The sequence below is a fragment of the Populus euphratica genome, unplaced genomic scaffold, assembly GCF_000495115.2.
Source record: "Populus euphratica unplaced genomic scaffold, PopEup_1.0 scaffold78.1, whole genome shotgun sequence".
Taxonomy (NCBI): domain Eukaryota; kingdom Viridiplantae; phylum Streptophyta; class Magnoliopsida; order Malpighiales; family Salicaceae; genus Populus; species Populus euphratica.
Window position 1 is genome coordinate 1961940 of NW_011499867.1, and position 11030 is coordinate 1972969.

Below are 11030 nucleotides of genomic sequence, written 5' to 3' on the forward strand. Positions count from 1 at the left end.
TGATAGAGAGGGATTAGGAAATTGTTTTAAGGGTGGTTGTTGTTATTTTTGAAATAATTTTTTATGTTAAAATATATATTAATATTTTTTTTTATTTTTTAAAAATTATTTTTGATATTAATGGATTAAAATAATTTAAAAACAATAAAAACATATTAATTTAAAGTAAATAAAAAATTTTAATTTTTTTTAAAAAAACTTTTGAAATACAAAAATAAATAGGCCAAGAAAAGGAGCTCGAGCTTTTAATAAAAAAAAATATTTCAAGATAAAAAAGTTTTAAGTTAAAAAAGCTTTGCATGAATTATAATAAAAAAAATGAAGCTATCCTTTTCTTTTTAATTTTCTAAAAAAAATAAACTTACTTAAAACAACATGCATTTAGCATATTCTTCCAAATCAAAGTATATATAATTATAACAAAATTATGCAAGATTATTAATGATTGTGATTGTTTTGGAGTTCATATGACATGTTTGTGTGTGTCGTAATTTTTTTTTTTTGATTTGAGAAAACCCCACCCTTCAGAAAATATATTTTCTGGGATTAAGTGAACGAGTAAAACCCCGACTATCCCAAGCTCTTATAAGAAGTGCACGCCATAATACAAACTCAAAACCTGTTATGCAGATTTCAAACTCTTTACTATCACGCTACGCCCCTTGAGGACTTGTGTGTTATAATTGTTAAATATTAAGTATTGAACAACAATTCAGTTTTATATTCATGGTTTTTATTTTAGTGAAATTGAATGTTATTTTGTATTCTTGAAAACTTAATTAATTTATTTATATATTAAACCATTTTAATTCAATAAATATTTAAACTTGTTTATTTATAACAGATTATGAGAAATATATTAAGTATAAAATTGGACAATGTATGACACGACTAAAAGATTGATGTCTTCTCCCAAATGCAGGAATGTTAAAGTAATAAATAACCCGGCAAGATCGGGGTCGAACCACAAGGAGGTTAATTATATAAATTATAGATTACAAGTGATCAATGAAAGAAATCCTAGAAATTATAACAAGTGATCAATGAATATAGCCATTTAAAGTTTAATGGACGGTTTTCAGCCTCCTTTCATATGCTAAAGAATATATATATCTTTTGGTAATAGGAACATATGAAGGGAGAAGATTTCAAACTCTTTACTATCATGCTACACCCCTTGAGGACTTGTGTGTCATAATTGTTAAATATTAAGTATTGAACAACAATTCAGTTTTATATTCATGGTTTTTATTTTAGTGAAATTGAATGTTATTTTGTATTCTTGAAAACTTAATTAATTTATTTATATATTAAACCATTTTAATTCAATAAATATTTAAACTTGTTTATTTATAACAGATTATGAGAAATATATTAAGTATAAAATTGGACAATGTATGACACGACTAAAAGATTGATGTCTTCTCCCAAATGCAGGAATGTTAAAGTAATAAATAATCCGGCAAGACCGGGATCGAACTACAAAGAGGTTAATTATATAAATTATAGATTACAAGTGATCAATGAAAGAAATCCTAGAAATTATAACAAGTGATCAATGAATATAGCCATTTAAAGTTTAATGGACGTTTTTCAGCCTCCTTTCATATGCTAAAGAATATATATATCTTTTGGTAATAGGAACATATGAAGGGAGGATATTTGAACAAAAAGATTAAAATATTTTTTTGGTAATGAATATATCCAGACATAGCCAGCCAATCTGCTGGAGTCTCCAAACCTTATGAATATGAATCTCTTGATAAATAGGAAAATAAAATAAAATCAATAATTATATGCTTTCAACGGATGGCTTTGGTGCTTCCTTCTATATCATTTCGACCATGAGATTAATGGGAGCAAGATCGTATATGCCCGGGTGTGTCAATCTCTCTTGCACTTGTTCAAGATCTTTGCCAAACTCAGTTAGTTGCTCTCGTGTATTATGACCCCATGCATGGGCTCTGTTGTCTCCAACTCTTTCCATTTTTAGAGGATTTTCCAAGCTCAGTTGTCAAACCGACACAACAAAGCTCATTGTTTTCCTATGTCTAAAACCCTAAATAACATAAAATAAGTTTCTTAAATCACTCCGAACTTATATAGTATATCATTAGCACTTTTTTTTGCAGTTTGTGCCGTAAACCTAGTTCCTGTAAGAGTGTGCAGATGAGTTTTCTTTTATGCATGTGCTTGTACAATGTCTTTGGATGGGCTATTACACAAATAAGCTGCATGTGAATGTTGTGCACATGTGTGTTTTTGTAAGACATGAGCCACGCTAGTTTCTTTCCTTAAGAGCCTCTGTAGCCTTGTGCAGAATAGAAATCAAGCCAGCCAAACAGAAGTCCAAATTTTATCAACTTTTTCGTCAGATGTGATGATTACATGAATTTAGATGTTGATGTGTAACTTCTGAATTACTATTGTTTAACTTTTTTGTGATATTTTAAGCTGCTCTGAAATTTTAATTGTTGTTTCAGTCATTGGAGATGTAAGGGGCAGGGGCTTAATGGTAGGGATAGAACTTGTGACTGACAGGAAGGAAAAAACCCCTGCCAAAGCAGAAACTGCAGTCTTGTTTGAGAAACTTAGAGGTAATAAGGCACAACCTCCCAACACCATAAACGTAGAAAAGATAAGCCTTTGATTATGAAATGAATTTCTCATCGATTTCTACTTTGTATTTATCATCACTGGTTCCTGAGTGCAGAGCTTGGCATCTTAGTCGGCAAAGGTGGAATACATGGAAATGTGTTCCCTATCAAACCACCAATGTGCTTCACCAAAGATGATGCAGGTACTCTTCATGTCTCTTCAAGTGCTTAAATAAATTAAACCCTCGTGTTTTTAGATAAGCAATAAGGTAGCTTTCAGGAGCGATTCTGAGAGCTTTTAAAAACTGCAGTTTCTGTGAAAAAAAGCTCTGAACTGCTTGCGTGATGATTACCATTGTTAATTTTGTTTACATGCTCTTTTTAACCAAATGATCTAATGTCACGGTTTTTGTTTTGGCATACGCAGATTGTCTTGTTGACGCGTTGGACTATTTAATGTCAAAGTTGTGAGGAGCTACCTGCCAAAAGCTGAGATGAATATGTAATTATTCATATTTTTTGGCATCGATCTCTTCTGATAGGTTGCTTTCAATAATATCGAGCAAATATCTAACCTTTCTAACAATAGGATGCGTTTGCTTGTTTCTGATTCTATTACCTGAAAAAATCAAACTGTATTTCCATGTTCTGTGGATGCACATGTCATAATGTGCACCAATAGATATACATTACTTGAAAACTCATGCAAGGAAACATAATCCAAGAAAGGCTTTTGCGGTTATCGGTGTGTGCGACAGATAATTTTTAGTTCAACGGTGCTGGCAAGGCATTAGATTCTTTCATTTTTAAGGTGCAGGCAGAGTTAATACTCAAGAAAAACTTACATTGCAAGAGGACCTCGGACCTCGGAGGACAGTTAAATGTCCAATTTTTCAGAACTATTGGCTTTGTAGTTCCATGTTAGTCAGCAATACCCTCCAAATCAGGCCATGTGCCTAAGCAACCATCTCTAAATGTGGATTCTGAAGACTAAAATATCGATTGAGCTCAACTGGTGATATAGAAGTGGCAGGGATGGATAAGAAGATTGAAAAACTAAAGACGTGAAACTGGAAATGCTCTTGGCTTTATATTTCTCCTTGTACCAAATATAAACTACAAACCAGAAAAAGGGAAAAGATTGCTAGTACAGAAGAAAAGAAACGAAAAATACAAGAAATATCACTAGCTAGATAAAAAAAGGGAGAGACCAATCATGTTAAACTATTCTATCAAGCCATTGAAGTGTGGGCTCGGGATGGTGGATTGATAGTGGCAGTCTGATGAACACGTCCAAAGATTTTTTGTTTTAATTAGTGGAATGACATGGATTGGTTAGTTCAGTATTGCTGACAAACGTTGCATGCTTTAATGATTACAACAAGATTAGTAGAACTAGTAATACGATAGTAACAACATCGCTTTCTTTTTTGCTTTGCTGCTCGCTTTTGCACATCCCTTTTGAGTGGTTTATGAATAGCTTTAGCTTAGTTGGGGCTTTGCTTGTGTTGCTGGAACGCTATCCTGTTGTATGACAACCAGGTTATTTCCAGTAATTATTCATGTTCATAATGGGATCACAAGACAAATGAACTAAAGCTGTCCCAGTCAGAATTCCCTGGAAATGAAACAGAAACTAATGGAAATAGAATGGCTATGAGTTACATCTTCTTAATTGTGCATCAATGATATTACATAATTTCGGCAGCAAAACATCCATGCCATTCATTATTGACCTCGAGTTCATTGTCAGGTAGGGTTTTCCTAGCCTACATTGACCATTTCAGTATAAGAAAGGGAGATGGGAGGCAACAAATAATTTGCAATTCTCACGATTTATGTACAAGGCAGAACAAAAATACAAACACAAGTAGACTACAATTTACATGACAAAGTTTCACCTGCAGACTCAACGTGATATATCATTTGATGGCAAGACAGTAGCAGCACTGAAAATTGATTTAACCACAAGCTTCCTCTTGATAGAATGGCTATTTATATCTACAACTTTCCAGTTGTAGGAGGCTGCTTGAAAAATGTCAGCAGCTTGTATTGTCTACATATAAGATTACATCATTACCCTAAGACGCCCTTTTTCTTTCTGAGTATGGCTCCAGTGATGATTATCTCCTTGAGATCTCGACCAGCTATAGGGTCCTAATATGAAGCTAGGCAGGCTCACGTGGGCGAGTAGCCCAAAGTGAACTCAGAGCCCGAAGCCGTTGGAAGTATTCACCCAAGGCAAGCAGCCCTCGAGCTGCCTGACGTGTTGTTAAGATCCGAGACATCTGCTGCAAAGTTTCCTGGCGTAGATGGTCTGCCTGTTAAAACAAAGAGTTGGTGTTAGATATATCAACAAGCCCAGCTGATTGATCTCATTCAGAAAGCTGGGGAGCATAGCTTCAAGCACAACCACTTTTGACCCAAATGCTAGCGAAAACTTGGATATCACCCACATCCGCATAACAAGATTATTTCATGACACAAGGCACTAATATGCTTTAATGAAAGTTATGAATGCCTTTTCCTCTGAAATTGAAGTTATTACTTCATGGATTGTGTTTGTGTTATGAGTGCACATGCCTAAAGAACTTAGACTAAAACCATTCGAGAATGCATAGTTAAGGTGCATTATAAGACCTGCTGCACAAAGCGGGCCAGTAATTCAAACTTCTCCATTGCAGTTTCCATATGAGGCGAGTAACTTGCTTCACCCAACTGACCAGCTGCCACAGTCTCTGCTACACTTTGCTGGACTTTTTCCAAACCTTGTGAAAAAGCATCTTCAGCTTGCTGGCATGATTGTTGAAGATTATAAACATGCACAAGTTGCTGTTCTGTCAAGGGATCCATGCAAGGCACGAGAATCTGTAATCAAAATAAATTTGTGAATATATCTCAGAAGAAACTGGGTCAGAATAGAAAATATGACAAGGTCCAGAAACACAGAATAAAATGAATACTTGAGTCAATGAAACAACCATTTGAATGATATAAGAACTTATTAATCGTATGAACCAAATGATAAGATGCTAATCTATAACATATGTTGGTGCCGATACTTACGTCTAGGAAGTGAGAAATGCTATTTTAACAACCACGTGCAATTAGCATGACTCTATACCAATAGCAGAACCCTCCAAATGAATTATCACTGTATAAATATTTGCACTTTACATGACTAGACAGGACTTGCTGGCTATTATGTGCAAGACAACACAATAACCACAGTTTTGGAGTAACAAGGGCCCTAACCATATTTACAGCAAAGCAGACAATGACCAAAAACCAACTGCGTAATTAATAAACCAGACTGGCAACATGTCATGCACTTTAACAATTACCAGCGTAATGCTCGACGTGAAAGAAATTTAATACACCGAGCCGAGCATCAGCGCAGACCAGAATGCAGTGATAAGTTGTCAAAGTTTTAGATCAAGTTTACCCACCCTGGCAAGGTGGTGAGATCAAAATGAGGTATTTCATAAGTTCAACGGCACCCCCATATATAACTTTAAATTAATAATTTTCAATCACTAATTCATCACCTCAAGAAGCTGTGAAGGGCGAAACCCTCCAACCCACAAGAAAAACCTTTCTGCCGATGATTTCCACAAGCCAGACATCACATAGAAAACATCAGCTTTTGTTGCAGTTGCTTTCAGGCGAAAAAGTTTGGAATAGAGGCTCATGTCACTCTCTACAAGCATGTGGAGCTCTACATCACTTATATGAGCGTTTAAAGCAGTCCTCATATCACAAATATGTCTGTTTTGCTCCTCCAACCAGTGCCCATACTCCATCTCAAAAGTTGCAATCCCTGCAGAATCCTCAGAGTCAGCATATGGTTGATAGATAAATGTGAACGAACAAGTTTAAAGTTAAGCCACAAGAAGTTAAATGTCAAGAAATTAACAGAGAAAATACAGGCATTTTTCAGGTGAAGTCATGTATCGACAGCAAGCTATTAGGACCATATTTTAAGTGCTAATTTCAGGCATGTCAGCCAATAAAGAGGACAGCAGTTCACCTTTTTATTTGCCATTGAAGTGCTTGATCATTGTTTAAACATAATACATAGTAGTAGTGCATGAAGATCGAGTTACAAGTATATGAATTAATTAATGCAACAAATCGCTTCTACTTTGGATGGTCTCCGGTGCTCAAATGAGCTCAAGCAAACTGAAAATTTTTCAACTGAAATAATTTTACGAATTTACTAGAAACTAAACCTCCTATCTTCTTATATAATTTCGTCATTCTCTAGCAAGAATCAAAGAGAGAGCAAACGACTAACTTGGAGAGAAAAAGAAAAAAGAAAAAGACAGCTCATATAGAAAATAAAGTGAACCATTAACTTTTAAGAATAATTTAAAGGTCTAAAGCATGAAACATTTGACAATGCCCACTGCAACGTGAGAGAGACATCTAATTCAAACTTGATAGACCACCATCTGGGAGTTCAGCAGCAGAACAAAAGGTAAAAGAGTACTTTGGCAAACATACCTGAGTTTGTAGGTCCTCCAAAACCTAGCTGACTAGCATCTGCTCCACCACCCATATACAGGCCCTGTTGTCTAGCTCTGTCAACCTCCTGCTCCAACTGAATGAGCATCACACGACTTGATTCTAACTGCTGAACATAAGCCTGTAAATAAAAATTAAAATCACAGTTAGTAACAATCCTCTTATTGCTTGTAGGCCAGCAGTTTTTAATGCATGGTGGATAGTCCTTCCTACCTTCTTCCGCAAACGGCTTTTACGAGCAGCCTCACGATTTTGTGCAAGACGTCTTTGTACCTGTAAGCATTCACATGTATAGTTACGAAGCAAGTATTCATATTTTTCAGAAAGAACTCTCAAGGTTAGTTTTTTTGTTGTCATAAGAGAAGCTTGTGGTTGAAACTATTGGATGATGAACATATTTGTATCAATAGACAGAAAACAACAGATTCTAAAGATCTATGGATGAAATGATCTAACTATGGAAAAGGTCACGCTGTCTAACATATATTATTTCAGTGTTAATATCATGACAATCTCAATTAAATAGTGACCGAAACTATTTAAAGAGTATCTCACAGTTACATATGAGAATTAAAGCTCTCGAAAGCCAAAACTAATTGACAAACAACTTGTTTTCAGACCGAAGCAGCACAGCTGCAATCATAAAAAGGAAAGGTTGGAAGCAGAACAGCTTGTTTTCCTCACAGACCAAAGCAATCATACATCAATTTTGGCTTCCATCCAGGCCAGAAACATAGAAGAAACTCACTTTCAATTGCTAAAAAAGAAAATCCTAAGGAAAGCAGAACATATTCAAACACTCAAAAATTTTAGGACATCAAAAAGAGCCCCTCTTCCACGTCAATCAATGATGCGCAAATCTCATCACGATAAGCATACATAGATACATACATACATACACACACATGTATATAGTAATATAGTATCAGCTTTAGAACACTTGAATTCTCCTAGCTAAGCTAGACTTGAACAGAGCAGCTTGAAAATTATTAGATTTCCTTATCTTTGTCGAGCCCTTTTCAACTTTCTCAATAACCAAACAGACTCCCTCAAAAACAAACCAGAAGAAAGCAAAGGAAAAAACAGACCTTTTTTCAAATCAAAGCACCATGAAAGAAACTTTCCCGGCTCTGCAACTGCAAGAAGTAGGGCTAGAGGCAATTTTTGGAAATTTTCTGAAGTGAAATCCAAAGAGAAGAAGTAATAGAATTTGTTGCAGTAATTCTCTCAAACCACCAGTCCCATCATCATTAGCAACAAGAATCGAATGACAATAAGACAGCTTAAAAGAGACTCTCTTCCCTTCAATGGTGTTCTATATTCATTTTTTTTTAATTTTCTTTTTTATATTTTTTTATACGTATGGAATTGAAAAATTCAGCTACACTGGTGGCAATTAATTTATATTATTTGAGACACTCTGAGCTGGTGTGAAGAGACGTCATGGGAGAACTGATATATTAAGCGTATGTTTGTTTCTATATTTTAAAAGTATTTTTTAAAAATATTTTTAGTGTTTTCAAATTATTTTAATTTATTAATATTAAAAATAATTTTTAAAAAATAAAAAAAATATTATTAGTATACATTTTAATCCGAAAAATTATTTAAAAAATAATAACAATCATATTTTTAAATAAATTTTAAAAACAAAATTTAAAAGAAAAATAATTAGAAAAGGATAAGCTTAAATAATAATAATAATAATAATTAGGAGATGGTGACAATGATGTGTCTAAAGATGCTATCCTCTCCTTTTCTTTTTTTTCTTTTTTTTTGTCTCTATTTGTGGTGTTATTCTCAAAAATTTGTGGTGTTAATAATACTTAGGAGACGGTGCCAATGATGTGTGGATTGTCTATTTGATTCATTTTTGGTTCGTTCTTTGTTTCAAAAATAAATAGTGGAACAATCTCTCTCTCTCTCTCCCCACCCATTATTGCTTATAGAAATCATAATTTGGTTAAGATATTTAATAACATATTTATAATAACATATTTATAGTTTTGTTCGTACGAAATTCTTAGCTATTTGATACAAACTAAACTCCTTGGCATATGCTCGCACCGGGGAAGTACACGTCTTTGCTTTTGCATCACCTGGTGTCAGGTTTTGACAAAGAGAATTTAAGAAATTATATTAGATGATTGAAGTTATTTTTTAAATACTTTTTATATTAAAATATATGTTAATATTTTTTAAAAAAAAATTAAATTTTTTTTTATACTAATATATTAAAATAATTTAAAAATACTAAAAATATATTAATTTAGAGTAAATAAAAAAATAAAAAAATTAATTTTTTTAAAAATATTTTAAAAACACAAAAACAGATAGGTCAAAAATTGGGGCTCGAGCTTTTAATTAAAAAAATATTTCAAAATAAAAAAGTTTTTAATTAAAATTTTTTTGCATGAAATATATACAAAAAAATGAAACTTTGCTTTTCTTTTTAATTTTTCAAAAAAAAAACTTTCTTGAAACAACATACATTTAGCATATTCTTCCTATTCAAAGTATATATAATTACAACAAAATTATGCAACATTATTAATGATTGTGATTGTTTTGGAGTTCTTATGATATGTTTGTGTGTGTGTAATTTTTTTTTATTTGAGGAAACCCCACCTCTAAAAAAATACATTTTGTGGACTCAGGTGAACGAATAAAACCTTAATTATCCCAAACTTTTACAAGAGATACATGTCCTAACTCGAACTCAAAACTTGCTATACGAATTTCAAGCTCTTTGTTATCATACTACGTATCTTGAGGACTTGTTTGTCATAATTGTTAAGTATTAAGTATTGAAAAACAATTTAGTTTTATATTCATGGTTTTTATTTTAGTGAAATTAAATGTTATTTTGTATTCTTGAAAACTTAATGAATTTATTATAATATTATACCATTTTAATTCAATAAATATTTAAAATTGTTTATTTATACAGATTATGAGAAATATATCAAGTATAAAATTTGATAATATACATGCAAAACACTTTGAAAAGAAAACTAGTATCGTTTTTTTTTAATTGTGGGGAAGAAAACTAGGATCAACTTATATAATTATATATAAAAATACAAATTATGTGTCAAGAGATTTGATTTCAAAGAATACTATTTAATTTGTAAGAACCATCAAGAAGATTATATTTGTAAATATCAAATATATTATTTTACCTTAAAATATTATATATGCTAAGATTAAAAAGACTTCTACTCTATATAATTGAAAATTCAATTCTATGTGTAGTTAAGAAAGAGACTTAAAAACTAATGTAATTCTTAAAAAATTAGGTTAATCTCTTTTTTCTATTATATGCCTATTATAATTTCTTATTCAAATTATTTTTTTCTTATTTTATTGGGAATTTCATATTTTTGTTGACTTTGATGGCCACCGCCAACACCTTATGTCAACATCATTTCTTATTTTAGTGTTGTTTACGCAATTATTTCTATTAATATTTTATCATATCTGACTCTTATGGATGCCGGATTACTCTGCCTTCCATCCATGCTATCAAGAGTTATGCAGAGAAATATTAATAAGTATAGTTTAATTGATTAGTTAAATTTATTTTTTAGAAGTTATTAGTAAGTGTTATAAATTTAAATATTATTAAAAATTTATATAGTTATTAATTTTAAAATTTATAAAATTAATTAAAATATATATAAGCTAATTCGAACATCCATATTAATAAAAAAAAAAAATTAAAAATTAGAACAAAGGCTATTTCTTAGAATTATCAAACCTAGGACAATTTCAAAACTCCTTTAGTCTTAGCATTTTGAGTTTTTTGAGAAGGTCGAAGAAGGGGTATTTAAAATTTCAGTAATGATTGTGGTTTAAAATATTTTTTATTTTAAAATATTTTAAAATAATATATTTTTATTTTTT

The 11030-nt window shown here is 32.0% G+C and overlaps 2 protein-coding genes across 3 annotated transcripts in view; one reads left to right on the forward strand and one right to left on the reverse strand.

Moving 5' to 3' along the window:
• AGT2 (alanine:glyoxylate aminotransferase 2) overlaps positions 1-3297 on the forward strand; it is a 48989-nt gene extending 45692 nt beyond the window's left edge. The window contains exons 7-9 of the mRNA XM_011027332.1: positions 2484-2597; positions 2714-2866; positions 3025-3297. Of these exons, the coding sequence (XP_011025634.1) occupies positions 2484-2597; positions 2714-2829 (230 nt within the window). The 3' untranslated portion in view covers positions 2830-2866; positions 3025-3297. The remainder of the gene's footprint in view (positions 1-2483; positions 2598-2713; positions 2867-3024) is intronic.
• Positions 3298-4300: 1003 nt separating this feature from the next.
• LOC105126459 (transcription factor TGA1-like) overlaps positions 4301-11030 on the reverse strand; it is a 28574-nt gene continuing 21844 nt past the window's right edge. The window contains exons 1-6 of one of the 2 annotated variants that reach the window (XM_011027326.1): positions 8213-8493; positions 7338-7397; positions 7104-7245; positions 6146-6417; positions 5238-5465; positions 4301-4918 (exon numbers count right to left, since the gene is read on the reverse strand). In XM_011027326.1, the coding sequence (XP_011025628.1) occupies positions 4766-4918; positions 5238-5465; positions 6146-6417; positions 7104-7212 (762 nt within the window). In that variant the 5' untranslated portion in view covers positions 7213-7245; positions 7338-7397; positions 8213-8493 and the 3' untranslated portion in view covers positions 4301-4765. Of the gene's footprint in view, positions 4919-5237; positions 5466-6145; positions 6418-7103; positions 7246-7337; positions 7398-8212; positions 8494-11030 lie in introns of those variants that run through there. The other variant, XM_011027328.1, reaches the window with a different exon arrangement.